This window comes from Falco punctatus (assembly GCF_963210335.1).
Source record: "Falco punctatus genome assembly, chromosome: 4".
NCBI lineage: Eukaryota > Metazoa > Chordata > Aves > Falconiformes > Falconidae > Falco > Falco punctatus.
Window position 1 is genome coordinate 1,906,822 of NC_137583.1, and position 25,463 is coordinate 1,932,284.

The 25,463-nt window shown below is 40.6% G+C and overlaps 1 protein-coding gene across 7 annotated transcripts; it reads left to right on the plus strand.

Annotated features, from left to right (window-relative positions):
- The first annotated feature begins 5,677 nt into the window (after window positions 1-5,677).
- On the plus strand, window positions 5,678-25,040 carry ATRIP (ATR interacting protein). 7 transcript variants are annotated; one of them, XR_013927786.1, is made up of 14 exons: window positions 5,678-6,379; window positions 7,366-7,448; window positions 8,954-9,124; window positions 9,784-9,899; window positions 10,179-10,339; window positions 11,749-11,844; window positions 12,629-12,758; window positions 13,939-14,670; window positions 15,314-15,456; window positions 16,072-16,163; window positions 17,055-17,138; window positions 17,400-17,649; window positions 18,957-23,446; window positions 23,533-25,040. XR_013927786.1 is itself a non-coding variant. In XM_080385354.1 (13 exons), the coding sequence occupies exons 1-13, from the start codon at window positions 6,037-6,039 to the stop codon at window positions 19,022-19,024; spliced, it is 2,469 nt and encodes an 822-aa protein (XP_080241480.1). In that variant the 5' UTR covers window positions 5,678-6,036; the 3' UTR covers window positions 19,025-25,040. The 7 variants fall into 7 exon arrangements, 3 of the variants coding, with proteins under 3 accessions (XP_080241480.1, XP_080241481.1, XP_080241482.1); XR_013927787.1 differs by having other exon boundaries at window positions 23,540-25,040; XR_013927788.1 differs by having other exon boundaries at window positions 18,957-23,002; window positions 23,272-25,040.
- Window positions 25,041-25,463: the final 423 nt, after the last annotated feature.

Here is a 25,463-nt window from a genome sequence, read left to right on the forward strand (position 1 = left end):
TTTTCTCCAAGGCCTGCCATGCACCACAGGACCCTTCTTCAGAGGGATGTCACCTTTGAGGAAACTTTAGTAGTATCTTGTTTTCCCAAGTCCTCATCTTAATCCTTCTCCCCTGTCTTACCTGTCAGCTTTAAGGACCTGACATCACCTCCAGTTCATCAGCTGCAAAAGCCATACCCAGGGATTTAAGACAAGAAAAAAAGACTACTTGTATACAGACCTTTAAAAATTAGATCCAGTTTTACCACTATTTAGTGATTACCAGATAATAGTCATTCGTCAAGTGTGAAGAAAATACTCAGTGAGGCTACTGTTGCAGTTGTTACTTGCAACCAGTTTAACACAGGTTGAGAATTTACAGGAACTTTCCCTACACCTCTGTCCCTTTGATCTAAGGGTCAGAAATAATCAAGGCTGTAATTACAGGGGTACAGGAGAACAGCTCATCACAGAGCCAAACCTCATCCCACACAGGAAGAGTTCCCAGGGGAATGCCCAGTTACTTGCAATAGCCAAAGAGTTTGTTCATTAAACTATTTGCAAATTAAAGTTCACTCCCAGCAGTTTGTTTTTGCTAGGTTCTGCCATCTAATATGTTGAAACAGTCAAATAAAAATGTCATTACGTTTACAGTTAGAACTTCTTCAAACTCATTCTGTTCATAGAAAAATCTATTTCAAGAACACAAGTTCCTATCCAGTTCGGACAAAATTATTTGTAGCAGTATGACAACATCAGAACTCGCGCAGTGCTTCCTTACTTGATGTTACTCAAGATGATTAAGATATCTTGCCCTCCTTTTCCCCTAATAGCAAACGACAGGACCAAGACAAAAGTGTCAAGAACCTCAAATGACAAAACTATAGGCATTTGTCCAAGACTCAGGTGTTATCACCTAGTTTGACACTCCCACTTCACAGCTTAGCAAAAGTATAATTCTGTATGCCATTCTGTAGCCTGACTGAAGAGATTTTTATCAAACAAGGAAAAATACCTTATTTCACCTCTTCAAGAAGACAGTGAATTTCTGTGCTTCCTCTTCCTCCCACTCACAACTGTTAGCACTACACTACCTCCTCTCATTCTAATCAAGTCTCAGGTCCGGATCAAGACACCATTTTATGAGAAAAAATTTCCACTGAAGTCCAGTTTGCATTTCAGTACCTCAAACTTTAGAAATTAAGCTTTAAAAGGTAATCCAGTCATCCAGTTACTTCAGTCTTGTTTTATTCAGTGTTTTGAGAATCAGAACATGAAACTCAACTCTTCAGCTGTGGAGACTTGACTAGTAAAACTATCCAGGTACATGGACTGCGTGACCCTACATTTGAGCAGACACAATCAGCACTTGCTAGTTATGTGACAGCAACTTAAAAAAAAAAAAACCATCAGTAAGCCTGCATTATTTGTTATTGGTCTAGACACTTGATCTATTCCCGCACAACAAATTTTATCATTGCTTTAAGAAAAGCTCTAGGTTCATTCAGCACATTCCGTCAGGTACCCATCCCAAACACTTCCCCACCTTATTCACACCCCTTCCCTTTCATTTGTGAAATACACGCTTCCCCTACCATATCTACACTGCACGACTTCAAAGCTTCTAACACACCGATAGCACTATCACACACGCAGTAAGCTACTCATTTTCAAGTTCGTTAAAATGATAGACAGAGAAACAACAGTTGCATTGAAGTTATTAAATTCTTACTAGTATTCAGAATAAACATGACATTATTGTCAACAGTACTACTAAGAACTGTATAAATCCAGACATGCTACAAAACATAATGCTTAATTATGCTAAAGAACTTCCCCCTTCCAGGTTGCATGTGCCCATAATACATGCAAATTCACAATTATATACAGTCAGATTTTATCGTAAGCCACCCAGACAAGGGTCTGCTAAAGCCAGGGCAGATATTAAGAGATACTGTTTTAACTCACTTGTGAGAAACTTAAGTAAAGATCAGAGCAGAAAAGCTTTATAAGCAAGCAAATTAAAGGTAGTTAGAAATATTCCAAGAGCAAAAAGTTTTTATAACACTGCTAGCACGGATTAATGCTCACTAGACTGACGTCTGGTACATGGATCCACTAGTCCCAAGTGAAACATTCAATTGAAATAAGAAGGTCTGGCTATACAAATAGAAGGATGCCACAACTATCAAGTAATGTTGAAATCACATTTTGATTTCATACATTCTCCTTGGTGAGTTTCGTATTTAAGGCTCACAGTAAGCAAGCCACAGAAGATAAAAAAGAATCAACAGATATGTAACTATGCAACTGTCATGGCCCTGCCAGAAAACAGTTCCAGAGGCAGAGGCATTTAAAACAAACTCCGATAAGAGTTCATCAAGAAACTAGTTATCTGCCAATTATTAAGCTAAATGTTTCTATTTAGAGAGTACTGGGGGTTCCAGTAACAGAGCACTGGAGATGGCAATTAGAACAATTTGAACACACCACCAGCACAATTTCACAGTAGCCATTGAAATACATTATTTATCATTAGAAACAAATTTTAAGTACTCAAACACAGAGGGAAAAACCATAAGCTTCTAGTTTTGGTTTGTTGGGATTTATTTTTTTTTTCTCCATTTCCTGGAACATTTCTACAGCTTTGAGAGTTGATAAGCCTCACCACACACACAGCAGCAGGTAAGTTACCGCTACTGTTAATAATTGCTAGGATTAACAGCCTTGCTAAGCACCAGAAACTAAAGTAGTTGAAGCCTTAGGCCACGAGAGTGGATCTAGAGTAAACTTTTTGATAAAACTAATGTTGTAAATACAAAACTAGCTGAAACCAGCAGACGCAAACAAAATGAAGAACAGGACCAAAGAAACAATTCCAAGGGAGTGAGGTAACTTCAGAAGAAGCCAGCCCAGTGACCAAGAAAACCAATAGGAAATCAAGAGACCACTAACCCAAATTAAGTGACTGGATTTGGGGATGGGTGGTATGTTTTGGGAAATCTGTCTGTTCGGGTATAACTGGGGTGCACAATCTGCTGTAGAGGTCCCTCTCTGGATGCACCCAGCTCCAGCTGCTCTGCATGTTGGCTAAATAAACCACTTATTTACTCAGCAGACTGCCGACTTACCTTCTTCGAGCAGGATCCTAGGGCCAAGCCCTGTTGAGGTGACATCCGTGTAATTCCTAACATGGACTAGTGGGCAGCTGCATCATTCCTGTAACAGCTACCACATATATAACCTTCTTTCACAAAGAATTTTTTACCTTATCAACTCAGACTTACTTTGTTGTTATCCTGTTCATCTGCAAGTCATTTCTCTTTAGCCCAAACACCTGGAGTAGAGGAAAATAGAGTCCATACCTTGGTTTGTCTTGTTAAAAATAAAGTGTACGCAAGCATTGTATCATTCCATTTTTCCACAACTTCACCTAGGGGAAAAGGACACAATAAAACCAAAGCTATATCACTTATACAGTATACTGTTTTTTTAAAGTAAAAGTAGCAATACTAACAAAAAATAAATAGTAATAACAATGATAGCACAAGATTAATAATTTATAAAAAAAACCCCAGCACTAGGACCAAGTCGAAATCAAGCTCTTTTTTGATTACTTAAAATTAAGCTCTCTTTACACGTGTCTACAAACATAGATAAAAACATAGTGCTAAAACAGAGCACTAGAACCTACAAGAAGAGATTTTAAACAGAAAAAGCAATTCTGGCTTTACTTTCAGGAGCATCTTTTCTCACAGCATGTTTTTTCACAGAAGCATCTCTCTCTAAACAGAGTCAAACCCATTCTTAAAAACAAGAACTACTTTTTCTTTATTGCTAGACTACAAAGACAAGCATTATGTTACCACTCCTACTAGAGGAAGAAAAAAAAGAGTATTTCCAAACACAAATAAGAGCACCTTCAACTACTTAAGCATCAAATCCCACCATACTTTCCCCAGTCTTGTACGCTAATAAATAAAACAAAACTTCTTACAGAAACAAAAAGAAAACCTCAAGCCAGTACCTCAGAACTAAAGCGACACAACAACAAAATAACAATAATAAAGTGTCCACCTGAGACTGCCTCTTTTATGTGCACCTACGCTGATGAGACACAGCTGTCCTGCTGGCTTAAGTTCAGAGGCATCATCACCTGCTGTCACTTCAGCAGAGAAGCTAAGGTGAGATGGCACAGCTGAGAGCATTGACCCTTAGGGTTTCTTTTGGCCTTACTGGCTGATCACAGGCAACTGCTGCTTATACCAGAGCAGTGCATAGATAAAGCAAATTACAGTCTAATGGTAATTTAAGTTAGAGGGAAACATAGAAATGAACAAGAGAAATCAGATCTGACAGAATCAGAAATATGCCATACTTAACAGCATAGTGTTTTTTCCCTTAAAGACCACCAAGTGATTTGTAAATTGCTTTAAAGCACTGAAAATGGTTACTAAACCTGTTTTAAAAATGTACTGCAAGAGTATTGTATAGTCTACACTTAAAAAGTTTATCAGCATAGCTGTGACCTCACACCTGTTATACACAGAGCCTACATCAGATGGAAAGTGTATTTTTCCAATCACTTCATACAGAAAAACAGACCAAGATATGATTACAAAAGCAAGTTAATGCCAGTAATTTAACAGTGGGGTTTTAGTACTGAATTTTTGTAAATACTGTACTTCCCTGACACTGTTATCTCTTACTGGCCACACTTCACTGGAGAAAAAAACCATGAAGACAACCCATTTATAATTCTACTTTCTTTGCTAAAGCAACTAAATATTTAACCAGTAAACAACATGGTTGCCAATGATTGAGCAAAGCAAGTGAAAAATTACTCTGATTACCGTCTTTGCAGCTACACTAATGAGGGCAAGTATTACAGGGCAAAGTGGTTGGTTTGTGGTGGTTTTTTTTTTGTAATGGGCTGGTCTATAGACTCAAGTATTAGATTAGTAGGTCTTCTATTAGACCAACTAATACAATTAATAAAAAAAAAAAAAAGGACAAACTTTGAGGACATAGGACATAACACCCCTTTGAGTCTGCAACAGGTAATCAAAATGCCTTCTGGCCTCCACATCTCTCCACACTTAACAATTGTGTGTTAGTTGAGTAAAAATAATTTCCTTTCCTTACAGTCTTGTGTCCCACGTTCCCACGGGGCACAAGCAAAACCACCACTGCGTATTTGTAGGGTCATGTTCCCCTGCAGCTAGCCACAGGACATCCTCAAAAATAAAGGGTCAAGACTACAAACGGCCCGCTAGGACAACAGCCAGGATCTGTACTTGTCCAAGTATCTGTGTGGTTTCTCCGTGAGGCTCTGCCAGAGAGTTAAGAGCACTGTCATCTCCAAGATGTGAAGGCAACAGAGGTGGCCCCATCTGATGGCTGCCAGCACCACAACTGTGCACTGCCACCCTCCCAGCCCATGGCCTGGTGCCATCCCACCACGGAAAAGCTCAGGGCCCCGGCACAGCCATGCCATGGGACACGCTCCCAGCAGCCCACCAACCCCAACTTGCAGGGTCTGTATAACATAACATCACGAGGTGCTGCTCACGCCTCTCCGATCAGTACAGGCGGTCCAGCCGCCTCCACACCGCAGCCTAGGGCCTGGCGTTACACCAGCAAGCCTCACCAGGACGCGCTGGGACGCCAGCACCAAGGGCCGGCTGCCGGCCGCCTTCCCTCGCACTGCTGACAGCGCGGCCCCGCCGCCACCCTCAAGGGCGCTGCTCGCGCCTGCCCGCGCGACGCCGGCCAATCAGCGAAGCGCTTGAAGCGCAGGTGGCCCCGGCCAATCGCGGGGGCGCTTACAGCCAGCCGCTGCGCGCCGGCGCTCGGCGTGAGCCCGGGGCGGTGGCAGGCCGGCCGGCTGCCCCATTGGCCTGAGGGGAGCTCTGGCCGCCGCTGATTGGCGGGGGGCGCGTGAGGGGGCGCGGTCGGCCGGCGGCGCGCGGGCCCGGTTGGGGTCCGCCCGCAAGGCCGTCAGTGGGGCCCGTGCGTCCCCCGAGCCCACCGGCGAGGCCGCCGGCGCCCCCCGGCATGGCGGCGCAGCCCCCGCCCGGGCCGCGGAAGCGGAGCGGGGCGGGCTGGGCCGGGGCCGCCCCTCCGGGGGCCCTGGAGAACGGATTCCCGCCCCACAAGCGCCCCAAGAGCTCGGGGGCGGCTGGGCCCGACGAGGGGCCGGGAGACCCCTTCGGGGACAGCGACGACTTCACGGCGGACGACCTGGAGGAGATTGACACCCTGGCCTCGCAGGCGCTGTCGCAGGAGGCCGCCGCGCCGCGGGCCGGGCTCCCGAGGCACGCGTGGGGCGCCCTGGGGCCGGGCAGCGCCCTGGGGTCTGCGGCCGCCGGGCCGCGCCGGGGCAGCGTCCCCGCGGCAGGTCGGTGGGGCCGTGCGGCGCCTGGGGGGCGGGTCCCGCCTTGGCGGCCTCACGGGCCGTTTCCTCGGCGAACGCTGGCGGCCTGCGGGTCTGCCTGGGCCGGCCGGCCTCGGCCAGAGGCGATGCTGGCGGCGGGGCTCCGGGGCTGCCCCGCAGCACAGAGCTCCGCGGGGAAGCGCCTGTTGCCCCGTTCGGAGCTGCTGCCGCCCACCCCGCCCGGCTGGTAGGGCCTCGGGGGGCTGCCGGGTGGTCCCAGAGCCGGGGAAGAGCTGCAGAAGTAACACCCGAGCAGCCACATCGCATTAAACTAATGGTGCTGGGGAGCTGATCCCTAGCAGTGTGTGTGGTAATGCTTACCTGTCACATCGCTACTGCAGGGTAGATGTGTTACATAAAACAGACGAGTTTCATAACCTTTTATCATGCTTTAAGTATCATAGTATTGTGCATGTTGGCTACCAGATCTTTTTTTCCCTAATGGTTACCTTTCGCTACTAAACGCATAATATCTCTCATATTAACAGCTGATTTTCAGATTTGCTTTGAAAAAGCATACAGGATACAGGGTTTTGTTCATAATTAAGTACATTTGGCTTACATGCTGTAAGCATGTTTTAGCAGTGCTAACATTTGTAATCTCTCCAGGTAAAGTTTTCAGTTCACCCTTATTTGTGCAGGGTGCCTTAACTAGAATTGTCTTGGAGGAAACGCTTGCATTTACTGTGGGTCATCTTACTGTTTTAAGGTGTTAGAAATATTTGGGGGGGAGGGTTTTCTTCTCTGTTTTAAGGATTGATGCACAAGCTCTAAAAAAAGTTACTGTGGTGGTTAGATGCATGCCATGTACCTGTTTGTAGTGACAGCACAAATATTAAGATACTCAGAGGTATGTAATGGCAAATAACAAAATCTTGATGTGAAGTCATCAGTGATGTATGTACATCACCTGTGCTTCAGAACAGATCTTGGCTTTTTTTCTGCAACAGTAAGCACTACAGAAGATAGTCTGATGAGAGATGCTTTCCAGTTTGAAGTACTGCAAACACAGCATGAAGAAATTAAACAGAAGGTTAGCAATATCTTCCCCTCCCCTCTAAATATCACAAGTTTTGATAGGGCTAACTGAAAGGTGGGACAAGTTAGTTTGCAAGTATCTCATTCTAATCCAGGTGATTACTAATCTTTGAAATCCATGGATCTGTTAAAAGCATCATACTAGAAACAAGTCTAGTTATATTAAGAGTGAGAGCAATATTTTATTTCTTGATCATTTCAGACTGTCAAATTAGCATTTGATAATTTTACTTGTTTCCCATCATTCTCCTCTGTCCTGTCGGCTAGTTGGCAAGACTCGTTTTGTGTAACTTCATGATTTGAGAAAGTAAAGTCACTTTTAAGTTGTGTTATTTTACCTTCTGATGAACCCTTATGGCAAGATACTCTGGGGAAGAAATAGATGCAGAAAAGTAAGAGGTACAAATGCCTGTACTGAGTCCATCCTTTTTTGGCAGCTTAGGAAGAACATAAGACCTGAGCAAGTTTATGATGGTATTTCACCAGGACAGTCTTTTAGCCTCTGGTAAAATTTCACGTAGGTACTTCCTGACCTAGAAATATTATACTTGTGTTTAATACTCTTCAGCGTATTTTTTTAAACGTTTGTGTATTTGGTTTTGAATGCCTTTTTAGTGTGAAAGAGGTCTGCAGCTTAATGATAGGTTGTGTCAGGAAATTTCTTCTTTGATTTCATTTTGAACTTTGTACCTAGTGATTTTCAGTGGATGGGCCGTGGATGTTGAGGGGCAGTAAACAAGGAATAACTTGTGTATAGCACTCACACCTCGACAGACCTTTGTTTCCTCACGGTTGTGCTTTTTCCCAGATCGAGGGTCCTACTCTATTTACCTTTCTCTTGTCACCTTTACCTCTGTACTCCAAATCTTTGCCAGCTCTATTATGTCCTTTTTTACTGGGGAAGCTCCTGCCTGTACACCATGTTCAACATAGGGGTAAACCATAATTATGCATATATAGAGGTGTCTTTTCTGCTTTTTTCTCCATGCTTTTTTCTGAGTAACTCATTTATTCTCTCTCCAAAGTTTTGTCTCTGAGTGGTGATGACTGTTCAGAAAGTATTAGAGGCTCTGTAACTCATGAAGATGCTGTTTGGGAGTGGTAGCTTGTCTTAGGACAGTGTGCTTGTTGGCTGCCATGCTAGATGAAATATAATTAAATTATCATTGTTATCATCCAAACAATGAGTAATTTATTTATTCTCAAAAAAAGAAAAGAATCACAGAGAAGGGGAAAGAGAAGAATAGTCTCTGACAGATACCAGGATGGTATACAAAGATACGCCTTTGCTGTCATTTTACAATTCTGTTAGAGATTACAGTAGCTGAACCTGATTTAATCAGAAAAAGATTAGAAGTAACATCGCAGAATTTCTCAACTGTGTTACAGGAGCATTTTTCTCCCTAGAAAGTATAAATATACCTGATTTTCAATCACATAATGATATAAATGCACACTTTCAGTGATATACATCCTTTCATGGAATTCATCTGTTTGCAGCTGAAAGAAATGCAGGATGAAATACTTACTAAAAATGGAGAAATTAAAATTTTGCGTGACTCAATGCAGCAGATGGAGTATGCTATGGAGGAACAGAAAAGATCATACGTGCTATTGGAACAGCAAAACTCTCAGATCTTAAGTGAAAAAGAAAAAGAGTTCTTCAAAAAGGTTTGTAAATATGTCAATTACCGGTGTATCACATGCAGAAGCTAATTTTATGACTTAATATGTCACAGACTGTCTAGTCAAAGGCTTTTTGCATTTGTGTGAAATTTCCAAGTGATGGAAATTTATTTTCTTACTTAGAAGAAAGCATTTGTAAGAACTTGCTGAGTTTTTTCTTCCGCTAAAATAAACGTAAAATTCAAGTGGTAGAGGTTTTCGTTTACTTGTTGCCTTTTTTTAAGCAATCCCAAGATCATTAAAATGGGGATTTATTTTAAAATGGAAAAAAGCGACAGAATATGCTTTATGACTCTGATGGGATTGCTGTTTCTGTTGCAGTCATCTTTCTGAAAGCCCTGAAGAGGACAGTGCCTGCTTTTGTCCTGTTTACTCTGCTGTTAGCAGCCACAGCGTAGCTATGCTCTGCCTAGCGCTTGGTCTGTCTTAACAAGTCACATGTTTCTTGCCTGAACTTTTGGCGCTTGGTTCTAAGATAGTATTAATTGGACTAACATAAATAAAAATGGGGAACTTACGCAGAGTTCAAAGTAAGTAAGTAGATGGTAATCTTGAAATCTTACGGTAATTCTAGTTGCTTTGCCATTATACCATCTCTATAAATTATTTGGTAACAGTAAAACTGTCTTTAATTTCTCTTTCAGATACTGTCGTTACAGTCAGAGCTGCAGTTCAAAGATGCAGAAATGAATGAATTAAGAGTGCGACTTCAGAACTGTGAAAGAAATAAACATGTTACTCAGACGGTTTTAATGCCAAGGTGGGAGTTTTGGAAAATGAGTTTGTGTTACTTTTTACAATACATGTGCTTAAACTATTGAAGAGGCTTGCTTTCTTCATGTAACTCTTAGCTCCATTGTCTTTAAAAATGCAACCAAACATCTGTTGCCCTCTATGGAATTGACTCAAAAAGAGCCTTCCTTGTATCTGTGACAGAAATGCAGAGTTTGTAGCAAAGGAACATCAATGTAAATAGACCCTTGTTTAATAAAATAATTACAAAAGAAATATTGATTCATCTGTCTGATTTTTATTTTAGCCCTAAAAAGAATTTTGCAATACAAATGAACTCAGAAGGATGTTCTCCACAGCCTAGAAAAAAATCTTTTCCTACAAAGGAATCCTTCAGTGCTGAAATGTCCACTAAACCATCGTGTTCTTCAGGAAATTTGGTTGCCCCGACTACTTCTATCAAAGAAGGTAAACCCATATACAACTTGCAACATTTTTAGCTGCATATGAACATTCTGCTGTAAATAAGGATTTGTGCTATGTGAGTGAACAGTTTCACCAGTTCACTGTAGAGAAAACCAAGTATTTATTTTATTTTTGCATAGATTTCTCTAAGTTTTATACTGGTTGGCATTAAATAGCTATGACTGAAATTTGCATCAGGATCATTGTAGTTCACACCTTGGTAACGCCTATATGCCAGATGCCAAGGTGTCAACAGTGAAGTGACTGTTGGCTGTAATGAAAAGCTTTCACGTATTACATGATGAACTAAAATATCAAAATTGTTAATCTGCCTTTCTCGTTGAATAAAGAGGAACAGGAAATAATTTGCCTGTTTCTTGAATCGCTCTGCTAGTCAGCTAATGCATTTTTTTGGTACTCCTCCTGGTTTTGGCTTTAAAGCTGACCTTTTTTAAATTTGTTTTATTTCAAAGGGTACATATTTAGCTGTATTGAAAGAAGCAACTGAAACAGTACACTCATTTCCTCTTTTATGTGTAGGGCAGTAATTCTCACAAAATTGTGTCTGGAAATGCATTGAGTAAAGCTTAGGACATGAACACATGCACGTATTTGAAGACTGCTATAATGTGAAACAAAAATGGTAGTTCTTTATAGCAGCTGACTGCCATGTTTCCAATAAGAAATAATAAATGGAAGAAATGTGGATATCATCAACTAACCCTTACAGGAAGTGTCATGAAAAATCTGAGATGTTACTGTCAGTTACAGTAGTCAATTTGAAGCTATATGGGCAGTTATGAATTCCATCAAAAAGAACACCAGTAGCCTTTAAAGCATTAGTGTTGCTAATTCTTTTGGCCTCCTGACTGATTGTTCATTATGGTAGGAACACTCAATATGCCTATTTGTTTGAAAAACACACTTGATTATTTGTCTTCTGAACCCTGCAGGACTTTTGGCTTGTTTGGCTAGTTATATATATAGTTTGGCTAGTGACATATATAGATGATTGAAAGACTATGAAATGCTCAGTTTTTATTTTTTTAAAATAATTTTACATTTATTTTTAATGTAGCCATGTAAATTTCTGCTGGTAATGGGAATTTAACTCAAGTTTTTTTTTTTCCTAAAATAAAGGTTGAGAGTAATAGCACTGAACAATCTGGAACATCTGACAGTAAAGCTGAAATTTTACTCACTTTTCCAATTTATTTTGGGGAGCAATTCTACTTGCATCACAGCTCTTAACTTTTGTTTGATGTATCTGTGTTATACAAGACAAATGTTGTTTACTGGTCTACTGTGTTTTTTACTGACTATATAACACCTATCCGAATGTGTAAAGGATCGGCACAGATATATAAGCAACGTAATTTTCGTAATAGACTCATAATTACTGTTTCGTTTAGACAGTAAGATAACCCATCCTGAAGTTTTGTCCGTGAAGCATGAAGCAATGGGAAAAAACGGTTCCTACAACTCTGTACCTAAACGAAATGCACAAGGTAACTTAATTCTGTTAAAAGAGAATTTACGTCCTACTTCTCTGAGGAACAGCTCAGATGCCTTTACTAAGCAGTGTCATGATGAGGAGCCTGCTACTTACAATGCCACTGCACCGAACAGCGCTGTTCAGCTAGTCGCTTTTTCCTTTGAACATTGTGATTTTGCAGTAAAACATTTTAGGTTATATTATTATCTTGCATCCTAGCAACATTCTTGTGTTGTTATTCTGTTTGAGAAAAAAGTTCGCCTGGGTTTTGTTCTATGGAAGGATATGGATCAAGAGACATCTTATTACAAGGCTGGCTTTCAGTATTAATATATCATGCTTTCTATTGTAAACATAAAACCAGGAAAATTGTAGCTTTTTTCTCTTTTAATGAAGGCAAAAACAATAAAGCAACATTTACAACAGTCAACACTAGGAAGTCTCCAGGGTACTATTTCCAATTCAGAATAGAATTGCATCACACAATTTTAATGTCTGGACTGGAACATGGAGGGCAAGTCATCAGGATAATTGGAATACACTTGATCATTTGGATCAAGCTATTTTGTTAATATGGGATTGTAATTAAAATATCTCTAAATATATTTGGTTAATATTTAAATCATATCTTTAATTTTTCTGAAAATCATTCTCTTGTAGAGAAGATTTGTAACAAAAAAAATTATTTTGAGCCTGAGAGCACTACAAATAAGACTTAATCTTTTGAAATACTGATTTTTTGTTGATGTTGCAGTTGATGGTAGAGCTACTCCAAAGACAATTATGTATCCTTTCAGGTTCTATCTTACTAAATGCACTGATGAAGCAGCCCATTGTTCCTGGGTCATTACTAGGACTCTGCCATCTTCTTAGCAGTAACTCTGAGCCTCTACCTGGAGCTGTACTGCAGCCTAACTATTTGGATACGTAAGTTGTTTGGTTTGGGTTTTTTTGTTAAACTGTATCTGATGTTTTCTTAGTATAGTGGCATTCTCCATAGTAAGAAATGCTTATCATGTAGGACAGCTCATTCTTTGTGTTAAATGCTGTTTTGCTTAGGCCATTTAATGCAAATTTGGAACATCGTTCTGCATCTTTGATTATTAATCTTTGATTATCATAGATACTTAACAGTGGAACAACAGTAAAGAGATAAACTAGGTTAATTATATATTAAGGGAAGACACAGAAACACGTTCTATAAAACCTGGCAGTGACTGTTAGCAGCTGCTGTTAACTACCTAAGGACATAAAACTTGCATAAAACTTGAGGGAAGCATATAAACATGATCATGAGTCAAGAGGGAAGAAAATGCTGAAAATGTGATCAAAAGAACAGTAGGCTTTATATCTTCGAAGTCTATTCTATGTGCAATTTGTAAGGTACAATTAATGTGCAGTTTTCCAAGATGTATTTATAGTGACTGGTAAAGCATTTTAAATATGAATATTGGATATAACCTATAATAATTTTTCATTCTAAAGAATTAGACTATAGCTCCTGAAATGCCCTTGCTTTTCTAATATGTTATTAGTAATTCTTGAGTTTTGTGGGTTCATAACAAGGCTCGTGTCTCATTGCCCTTGCCATTTATGCAAGTAAAAGTGGTGCATTTGGTCTTTGTAGCTGCAGTTTGACTAGTTAATAGCTGAACTCTCTCTGGCCAAATAAATAATTTTCAGTTGTTGTAGTCCTTTAAAGGCCCCTGCATACTACAGATCAGTAGTGGATAGATATTCTTCCCAGAAGCTACCAAATAACATCGGGGAAGATAAGAATATATGATGTTATCAGAAGCATGAAATCAAAAAGCCAGTGTTTGAAATGTAGTTTCAGACAGTGGCTTATAATGAGCTGCTTAAGTTACTCAGCTGTGAGCTCTGACTGCTTTCACAAGACCTAGGAATGCTTTGAAATTGCTCTTCCATGCAGGTATCAAGGAGTAGGAGGTTTTTACCCTAATTTATGTTTTATTTTGGGAACAGACATCTCTTAGTACTCTAGCCTTTCTATTATTAGATCCAGAATATGGATAACTCAAATTGCAACTATGTTCTCTGCCTTTTCTTCTGAAGTATTTCCCTTCTTTTCATTTTATTTGGATAGGAAGTCCACACAACTACCCAACAGCAGGACAACTCAAGAAGGAATTGCTCCTCTTGTATCCCTGCAAGAAGCTCAGAAACTTGCACTAACAGGATTGAACTTGATTGCCATGGACGCAGGATTATATGAAGGAAGCGGAACGGAAAGCCAGAGAGAGTTCTTGCACCTGACGCACTGCAAGATCCGAGGCGCGGTGCATCTCTTGCCCTTGGTAGAACACCATATTGGTGCGTACTGTCAAGCAGTACAATTGGCAGACAAGTCAGTAAATGGTTCCTGTGGAAACCATTCTGCTGTTTCTTCCGGAACCAACACAAATACGGTGTCAAGTAAGGAGGACTTCAGGTTGTCTCTTGAAGAAACCACAGTTGTATCACTGGGTGTTCTTTATTATTTGGCATTCTATAGCTGGGATGTTGTGCACATGTTGCTGTCAACTGAGGTGGAAAAAAGTTCTGCTGCTGGAGATGAACAGGTTTCCAAGATGGACAAAAGCGTGTTGTGTGATGATCAGTGTGATAATAAAGAAGATACCAGGACGCAAGGAGGGCTGCCTGTAGCTCCACAGGATGCTCCCAATAATGATCAAGCTCAACATTCCTTGTTTAAAAAGCTGCTTCAGGTTTTAGCTTTTTCTGCTGCAAGAGGCTCCCAAACTGATAGTGTATTGAACCAAAGCCTAAAAGTTTTGGTGAAATTAGCTGAAAATTCAACAATGGACTTGCTAATAAAGTAAGTCAGCAATGGCTTTAAAATTACTTCAGACTTTGCTGTTTAACAATTTTCGTTCTCTATTGAAACTAGTTTGTGGAGATGACGGTAGAAGTTTTGACATATATGAGAGAATTATCACATTTTCCACATAACCTTTGAGAAGCAGTTGAGGATCTTTCTACTGACTTGCTCCCAATGAATGTGGTAATTGACCCCACTCAGTAACAAGATTTGTTTATCATGTTTATATGAAGCAGATGCTGTTGCCTCATTGTATAGCTGTCACTTGAAAGTGAGAAACTTAAGGCCATGTGCAGTTGATCAGTATATCAATAACATTAATTTGGGGTATTTTGCAGTTGCTGGGAGATGTGTAAGGAATGAAAGCACAAGATTTCATTCTGGTAGGTAAAACGCCACTCTCAAAAGTGAGGCATTGCATCTGCTAATAAACTAACATACACAAACATAGTATGAATTGCAGACTGCTAAATGTATCAGAGTATGGTTTTCAGTATACTTTGTATTTATGACACAGAAGTTGAGATCAGGTGTGTTTTGTATGGCTACAAGTGCATAAATTACAATGCTGTGTACAAGAAATAGTGTATTTTTGACTTGTCAGTGTATTTCCCATTTCTAACTGCGTTTTCTTTTGAAGTTTTCAGCACTTACTGACTAGCCAGATACTGCTCCATTGTCTGTGTCCAGAGACCCCTTTGCCTGCTGTCCTTTTGACCGTGAGACTGTTGTCTGTTCTTGCTCAACACCACATGTTGGTTGCACAACTTTGTTCTCATTCAGGTAAAAGACTGCATAACACAGAGAACTGTTGTCAGCTGGATGTTAGTTAGCATGACTAAAAGTAATGCAAACAGGCCTTGCTTCAAGGTGTTAAAACCCCCAAAGGCAAAAAACCCGCTGTGTTACCTGAAAACTTGTTTTCTAGTGCAGTGTTTCAGTTACTGTTTGAAGAGTATGTTGTCTTCTGGTATCTGTCTACATACAGTGCTTTTGATACCCATGTGGATTTTAAAAACTACCTTCCAGATGAAAGTTTATTATATTAAAGGTCGATGATGCAAAAAGGGCTTTTCTTGAGTTTTGAAGTTTTAATTTGTCTGTGCTCACAATACTCTTGCGTTTAGGAATTGCAGTATGCTGCATCACAAATAAGTCTTTGTCAAGTTCCTTATGAGGTAGGACAGCATTACCACAAATGCATATACAAAGTTTAGGGATACTAGTTTCTCCAGCACTGCTTAAGGTGTCTGAAGTAAAGCAAGTAGTTGAGCCTGTACCGTGAGTCCCAGGATAGCACTCTGTGCCTTTTCTGAAATGTTTTGTTGTGTGACAAAATGAATTTTTGTCATAAACAACTGACCACCTGGGAAGAGAACAAAGTCATCTCTGTTTCAGACACCTGCCTTCTTCTTGCACTGTACATGTATATTACATCAAGACCAGATAAATCAGCATCTGAAATGCTTTGGCTTCAGCTGGAACAAGAGGTAACAACTGTTTGTTCATATGCTTTTTCCTGCTATTTGCAGTTGGGGGAGCGGGAGGGCAGGGCAATGCACAAATTGTCTGAAAACAAGTTCTCCAGTTGAAGTAGAACACTTAAAGTATTGGCTTGCAGGAAGGGATTTAGAGTAGCTGCTTGAAACCGAATCGGTAACTATTCTTAAAGAGAACATCAGTCGTAACTGTCATAGTTAAGTCACTGAAAAAACAAGAAAGATCCTAGGATGGCTGTAAATATTCACCACTAAGGTTTTTTTTTGCTTTTAGATCAACAGAGGAGTAAAAGGAAGCATGATCTGTGATTCATTTTGATTGTATTAATTACTTCTGAACTGTACCTCATGAGCTATTAAACATAAAAGGCAGCCTGTAATGACTTAGGATTATATTGTAGTCTGTGGAAACGCGAGCTTGCCATGTAATTGTCGTGGTCATATATAAGAAGAACAGTTTTTGAACTTCTGTTGTTTGTACTGACAATAGTGACTTGTTTGAGTTTCTACTATTTGCTCCACTTCAGCTCTCATTTCAAAGAATTTAGAACTATTTTCATTATCCCCCTACCTACATCGTTACATTGTGTAAATATATTATTTGCACGCAGTGAATTAAGGCCCACTGCTCCTTGTTAGCCTCTCTCATCAGAAAGTTGAAAAGGTTTCTGTGCAAAGCAAATTCTATGTCTGCAAAGTTTTACAGGAAAAATCTTTAACAATATTTTGGGGTAAAAAAGATCAACTTAAGAAAAAAAGAGAAATGTTTGAAACTAGTAATGAAATGTCATTTCTACCTCTTTTTATTTGCAGCTCAATTGTTTGACAGTTCCGCAGAACCCTTGTACTCATTATAATGCAATCTGTGTGTTTTTGTAATAGACAGTTAGACTCCTGACAAGGTGTATGCGGTGCTCCAGTCCAGTGGTTTTATTACCTGGTACAGACTGCCAGTGTAATCTCGAGGTACGTCACTACAGTGGCTGCGTTTAATCTACTGAAATCTTAAAGGTACTCAGTGCTGAAATAGCTTTTTTTGCCCTTTTGTTAGCTACCATGAGGCAGAAGTGTGCTGCACTTCACAGGATGCCACCTTCTAGGAAGCTTGCTTGCTAGAAAATACTTTGAAATCTTGAAGCTTGAGGAGATTAATCAGTAAATTTCATAATTAAATAAGTTTTCTGCTCCTATGCTTTGTGTACTGAGGCACTTTTTTTCTTCTTGCAGGTGGTTAAGGCACTAATTATAATGCTACATAGACAGTGGATGAAGATTAGAAGATCTGAAAACAGCTTGTGTGCATATAAGGAACAAATTATTCAGTTTTTACGGGATGCTGTTTTACTCTTACACAGCCTGTCTCAGAAAGATAAACTGTTTCATGAACACTGTTTGGAAGTTCTCCATCAGTATGACCAAGCCATGCCAGGCATAAGAACTACTCTCAAAAAGACTCAAAAATTGAGTGCCTGTGAAGGTAAAATGAGTCAAATGATAACGTTGGCTTTTTTCCACGCTGTAGGAATAGAAATTCCATTTCTGTCCCTTTCCTCATTTAACAAGTACCATGTACCAAATACCATGGAAGTTTGTTGCTCAGATCTCTGAAGACAGTCCACACTCTAGTGCTTCTCAGTCTTCATTACAGTGAATCAGTACTCTACTATTATTCTGTAAGAGTGTTAAAAATATGTCCCCACTATCTGTTCAAACAAAATCCTATACTCCAGCTCTCTTTAGTAGAACAATCTGTACTGTATGTTACCTTATGTAAAAAAAATAATTCAGTCTCTAACAAGCATTACACCTTTGCTCTCCAATTGTTTGGCTTTTTTCCTCCACTGCATCCTTAACGTGTCTCTTCTTCCTCTCCTACCCCCAACCTTCTTACATCACCCCAAGAGCTTCTCTAGCCCATGTCCATCAGGACTTGCCTCTTGCTTTGCACATTTCTGGTGTCCATTTCCTAGAGCAACTTAATTTCATGAAATCACCTTTCCTCCTTGTACCTTGATGCCATTTCTTCATTCACTCGTGGCAGTATTTACATGTATGTCGTAGAGCTGATGTGAAGACTGTGCTTTTATGTTGGTGTGTGGTTTGCTACAAGATGTCACACAAGGCATCTGGTCTTACTCAGAGCCAGAGTGATAAATCCTTCACTGTTGGTGTACGTATTGCATCAGTAAGGCAGGTCATGCAAGCATGCCACTATTCATGACTTCTCTGAGATGCTGAACGGTGCGCCATGTATTTTTTCCACTCTTCATTGCTTAGTGTCCCAAGGTTTTCTAGAACTTAGCGCCTAACACCTTGTCTAGTTATGCTGGGAATGGACCAAAAAAACAGTGTAACAGCTTGTTGTGCTGGGGACAGTGGTGCATGTGTGTGCTTGCAAACCCGTAGTTAGCATCCAGGTTCTTCCTTTGAAACACAAAATACTATGCTTTTGTCCTAGTGACTTTTTTCAATTAGTTAACAAAAAGGATGTTTTAAATTTCATAAGTAGTCAGAACTAGTTGCAAAATAGTGTCCTTACTGGTTTTCTACTAATAGCTAAATTTAATTGACTGCCCATGATCATTCTCTCCTTTAAAAGGCATTAAAGGAGGGGAGAAGTCTGTATGACAAAACATGTATCTAAAGACCCACTGGCATGAAACCTTGAAGAAGGCTGTTTGCTGTAGCCTTCTATAGTCAGTACATTTTAAAATGCAAACCAGCTATACTTTACTACGTCAAGTAGAAAAATGACTCTGAAACATATTGTTGTTGTTGTTGCAGAACTGGTTTTGGATGAATTGTATCCTTCTGAGCCAGAAGCAGAAGACCAAGGAATGGACTCCAGCTAGCTAACAGACAGATGTCTGTCCATCCTCATCTAAATCTTAATAATCACTGCCACTGTAAATCTGAAATTAAAATCACCTATTTTATTAAGTGATAATCTAAAAGTCGTACTCAAACGCAGTCCGACTAAGACACATTTCTTTGTTGTGTTTAAGTGTCATCTAAACAGCTGAAAGCAAAGAAATTTTGATGTAAGAATTATACTGCAGTGTACTCTTTTGCTGTGCAAAACCACTGAATGATGACTGGTTCTGTTTATGAATTTCATCCTTTATGAAATTGCTGTGAATGGAAATTTCATTATGTGTTCTCCATTTTACTATGACTACAGCTGAATTTACGATGCTGAATGTGCTGAGATACTTGGGATCACTGCCTTTGTATGAAAGTCTTTTGAACACATTTGTTTCTCTTGCAGCTGTAAAACTTTGTTGCTTGACTTCCAAAATTTTCATGTTGATGTTAGTAAACGGTGATTTTTAGAACCTTTCTAGAAATAACTTGCAGTTGGCAGTTCAGTTCTGAACAAAAAATTTAAAGCTCTGTAGTGATCGGCTGAGTTCACTCATTTTTCCTCAATTCCATGAATCTGCTGAAAGCGTAACTATTGAGATGCCAAAGCAAAAACCACCAGAACTTACTTTGGGAAAAAGTTACCTTAGAGGAGTAAGGTGGTAATGTTGAGGACAGCATTCTGTCTTACTAGGTGAGAGAAGGACATTTAAGTGTGTGCAGAATGACTGTTTTTTCTGTTGTAGTATCTGGATAGGCACGGCAGTGAAGATGAATGAGCATCCCCTTCCTAGGATACAGCACTGAAGCCTGAAAGAACAGTCGCAGATAGCAGGTGTCATACTTGGCTGCAGGGATCAGCTGAACCGTAGGTCCTAAACAGGGAAGCACGAGTGCTAGTAAAATGAGCCTACGGGTTTGAATTTTTAAATTATTTGGGAAGTTTTTTTGGTTTTTTGACAGATACTTGATTCAGAGCAAGCCTGGCTCCAGGAACCAGAGAGAGGAGGAGGAGAAGACAGTACTACAGTGGGAAGGAAGCCCTTGGAAAGAACATCCAGTTCCCTGGTCATACCCCGAGGCTGCGTCATGCCCTGGGGTGTGCCTGGGCCAAGAGCCCCACTCCAGTGTGCTGAACAAACGCCTGACTTGGCTTTTGCTTTTGAAGAAAACTCCCAGAACCTGCGATGAGGGAGTAACCAGCTGAGGGAGTAACCAGCGTAATAATCCAGCATCTCCCTGAGGCCAAAGCTCTCAGGAGGAAGGAGTGAAGCTTCCTACCTACAGCACAGCCTAGGGCTCAGCCTCCTCCTCTGTGAGCCACAGCTGGCAGCCCTCCAACCAGCACGGCCTGGTTGGTTCTGTGAAGCACAAGCTGCCAACTGCTGCTCTCAGTAACAGGTTTCAATTCCCTTGTAGCAGCTAGAGAACTGCAATTTTCCTGCTTAAATGCAGCAAGCAAGGACGCACAGGCATGTAACAGCAGAGCCTTCTGCGTCCTCCATATGCTTGTGTGGTAACAACTAAAGCCGCCAGCAGAGCACTGGACGGGACACAATCAAGAGGTTTCAGCATAAAAACCACCACAAAACAACAAGAAACGAAAGCCAAACACAGCACTTCCTACCCTTTAGAAATAGAGAGAAGAGCTTGAGAATTTCAGGTAAAAGCCCTCTCCCTCAAAACTGAAATAAATATTAAGATAAGTCTTTAAAAATAGCTCTGTGAGCCTGAGCAGTGGTGAAGCAGTATCTGGCAGGATCACAGCTGTGGCAAACTTAGAGCTGTCCTAACAACGGTGACAGTCCCAATATATAGTGACCTGCCACCCCTCTTCTCTGTGCTCTTGTCACCACCTAAGTTTTCTAAACGTCATCTGAGTTTATAGAGATAAGACACATTTAAACCCTTCATTGGGTGAATGCACCAAATAAACTGTTAAGAGAAGCTTGGATGAAAACCAGTTAAGCAATTGCAAACTGCTGAAGCAATCCAGTTATAAAAACTTGTTTAAAAAAATTCCTGGCCTCATCTAAAGGGCGTGTGTATGGCAACTTGGGAAAAAGAGAAGTGTATTACTGCTGAACTATATAAACATTATCTGTGGAAAAGAATGCTCAGAAAATAGCCCTAGCTGTTCCCTTCTGGCACTGCACCCCCTCCCATCCACCCACTCTTAACAGACAACACCCTGATGTGCACATTCACAGTTTTCTTCCCACTTTTGACTTTAAAGTGGTATAGCCCAGGCTATATACTAACCAAACAATCCCAAACCCTACATCTTTACTGGTAGAAGTGATACTAACTGTCATGGTTTTATGAAATTAAACCATAGCATTTAAAAATTAAGACCTTTTCTGTAACTGAACAGTTCACACTCCTAAGGGAAAGCAAAGCTTTTCTCCTAAAGGGAAAATGCAGACATCAGTATATGGACAGAACTGCCATAATTCATTATTTGGGAAGTCATTTGCAGTAACCAATCTTTTGTCAGGATCATTGCAAGGTTATACTGACCTTCAGTAATTATTCCCTGTTTACATTCTCTTTGGATTTTTTGCTTGGTATTAAAAGAGATCCAGTCATGTATGCAACAGCTGATCATACCCTGAAAAAAACCCCCACCAAACACTGAAGCATTTTTACAAATTTTGGGGCTATAAATTACAGGGCTACTGCTTTACTATCTTCATGACAGAACTCAGACTGTTCTCATCAGACACTCCCTGAGGAATTCACAGCATAGCAGCTCTTTTTTTCAAGGCCAGCTTGCATTTTGCCAACATGCTATAGATAAGTTGTGCCTCTGTGTTAACTGAGAAAAGGAATTTACTTTGGCATCCATCACAGCACTGATTAATGAAGTACTGAGCAGCAACAAAATCCACTAGTTATGTTCTGTACGTGATTATCATCTTCCTCAGCAGCAGCAGCCGCCATCCATCTGTTTTCTTGCCCACGGGGATGGCAACTAGAGTCTCCCCTTGGCTGAAAGCAGAGCCGAGTGTAGCTGGCATTTTCCTCCACAACAAACTGCACTGAGCAGACAGGACTAAAGCCAGGCAGGAGCTGGATGAAGGACGCAAGCATCTCTACTAGCTTGCCCTCTACTCAGGCAACTTTATGCCTGTTCTCTTGAAGAGCAGCAGCGCGGGAGGCATCATGGCATTGCCAGGCATATTCCTGTGGCAATTCCAGGACCAGAGGTACTGCAGGGACTCAAACATCGTTTATTTCTACTAAAACTATGTACAGAGATAAAGTAAATGATGCTTTAGTGATTAAAGTATTTAGGGAATTTGCACAGGCAACACCTTGTTTTCTACAACTCATAGAATCATTGACTGGTTGAGGTTGGAAGAGGCCTCAGTGGGTCATCTACTAGTCCAGCCCCTGATCAAAGTGAACTGCCACAGACAAACAACTGTTTTGTGACATGTCAGGCCTCAAACCACCTTTTTATAAACCAAGCTGTAATAGGTGACGATGGCAAATGCAAAATACCTCATCCTCTAGCATGCAACATCTGACCTGAGTTTTTATTCCTAATCCCACTAGTGTGAACTACTGCTTAAGAGAGGTTAGTCTGTGCCAGATTATTAGAACAGTACATTACTTTAACCACTGAATAATGGTTTTATGTTAGTCAGTAATACCAATTATTTATGGTTACATTAAGGTCAAGCACAGCAGTTCCGATCTGCCTGTGTAGAGACTGTGTTTATCTGCTATGAATATAATAGCAAATGCAAACTTAAGTTTACAGTGTAAATGTTAAAAATTAAACCATCATGGATTATAATTTAGCAGACATAAGAAAAGGTGGTCTGTGAGCTATAAAGATCCACAAACCCACTGTGGCTGAAGCTGATCAAAATGCTTCCAAGAGTGAGGGTCAGCACCTTCACTATGAAGTTTAGCTGCAAAGAGCTAGCAAGGCACTGAGCACCTTGTCCCAGCGACAGGTACGTATAGTTCCCCTCAGACTAATCTTAAAAGTTTTAGTCCTAAAGCTTGTAAATGAAATAGCGGGCTGCGTAGCTGCTGAAGTGGTAACCTGCTTTTGAAAATTAGAGAAAACAGCTACTTTATTTTCATAGGGGTCACCATATTCCAACCGCATAACTGCAGTCTCCTATCACGAGATAACAGAGAACAGTAATTTTGTCTATGCATTAGTCATATTGTAGGTTGGTATTTTGAAAATGTAGCTAAACAATCTGTTTTGCCAAAGACCACCTTTACAGCACCGCTCTGCTGCAACACCTGCCCAGCAGCCTGTAAAGCAGGTCCTACCCGATTCCAGGGCCAAAGTGACACTGGAAAGTGAACCCCAAAAACCAACTGCAGGAGCAAGGAATGTCGGAACAAAAAGTCTCCAGTAACTGCTTTCAAAAGTTTTGACTGCGGTAAGGGAAATGGGACATCAGAGGTTAGTTTATAAGTATCTTGAACCGTTTCTTCATTCTAGTGAAACGGCCACCTGACTTGTCAGTTTGCAGGAGGGGAGGAACAGCACTGAGATGGAAATGGAATTACTTCCAAACCTCGACAGCCTGCTGCAGCCCCAAGGGAACCAGAGGGCCCATGCCTCACCACACCAAGCAGAGCCTCCTCGCTATCCTGTACCGACAAAAGAAGTTGGTTGCGTCTCAAACCTAAAGAAATTCCTTTACAACAGAAGGACATCCTTTGTAACATGGCTAGCTCACCCTTAGTGGAGATGACCATAAAAAGGTGAGGTGAGGCAGAGAAGACTACTCCATCAATGCATAAGCCTGAGCTCTTGAAAAGGAGAAAATAACCTATTTTCTTCAGTTTCATCTCACCTATCAGGTTTCACTCTGGTACTTTTTTTCCTCTCCTGTACAGCTTGCTTAAAAGCTGTAAACCTGACCAGGTTCCTGTGATGCAGGATAGACTAACGAGGAGATGAGGTCAAATAGTAACCAGAAGGGAAAAAACTGGCCCCAGACCCCTGCCAAAAGTAAACCTGGCAAGTTAGCATCAAATCTAGGCAGGTATGATGTTTCTGTACTTGGGGGGGGGGGGGGGGGACGGGACGGGGACAGGGACCCACACCAAGGAGAGAATTGCTTATTTGGCAATAATTGCTGAAGTTTTTCCCTCCGTTGTGTCCAGCTCCTCCGTGCAGCCCTGCCATGGGTATTAAGACACATGCCAAGTTTTGTTCTAGGAAAAAAACCACACTACCACAAACAACTTCTGATTAAACATTACGAAAACATAACCAGCAGTACTCCTCACCTAACTCCGGGCTCTCAGCTTTTTATTTCACTGCTGTCCTACGCAACATTTTCCTACAACGTTAGAGGGTGAAGATACCTTTGAATCCCTATGTGCTTGTTAAAGGAAATCTCAAGGTTTTAAAAAAAGCACGAGCTCCTGTTCCTCAGACTTGTGTGTAGAGAGAAGGAAGGCACACAGATCTTCTCTGAACAGAAGGAGGCTTCTCAGCCTCTCACTTCTCAAACTCGGCCATGCTGCACACATGCACCTGCTAAAAAGTAATGAGAAAAGAAAATCAGATGGACTAAAAAGCAGTGGCAACAAAACCATCAGAAGTAACTGCAATTTCCTGGTGTAATTTCTAGCCCAAACATTCTATTTTTTTTCTACTGTTATGTATTTAGGAGCATACCTTTTGTCTGCTGCCCCCAGTTAACTAATAGAAATTCTGTTGAGAAAATGTGAAATAAAATCGTAAGTGAAATGATCTGTTTCTCTCCTGCAACACATTATCAGCCTACAGATGAAACTCTTAACAAGTAACAAGGTAACACTACGAAACTACCCGATTATTTCAAAAGAAGGGGGTGTGTGTGTAGGGTTTTTTGTTTGTTTCTCCCTCCCCCACATCCTTTTAAATCCTACATTGGAAACTTAACTGGCAATTCAAGGTAATAATGATTATATACTGAACACCCTCAACCAAAATTCAGTACTACTTGGTGTCTTACAGAAAGCATTCTTGACTTGCTCTTGACAAAGAAAACATTTTCGAGTGTAAGACTAAAGAGTCTAGGGCATGAATACCTTTCTGAAGCATGTTTTTCAAACTATTGAAAATACACAAAAACACCAGCAAAAATGTTTTCACACAGAGCAGAAAGCATCACTTACTACACACTGAATTAGTCAAGTTGATAAACGAGGCATGATGTTCAACACACAATGACAATACATGTCAAGAAGATATTTAATCAAATTATAGACTTCTTTGAAGTCTACCATCTTGTCTACACTAGATTTCTCAAATGTCTTGGGAGTTATTAGCTAATACATTCAAACTTCATACATTTAACTTACTCCGTAGGCCAGACAAGGCTTTAGAAGCAATCCTTTAAGACTGGCTTTGAAGCATACTGTCAGAACAGCATTCAGGAGCTTATATTGTCCTTGCTT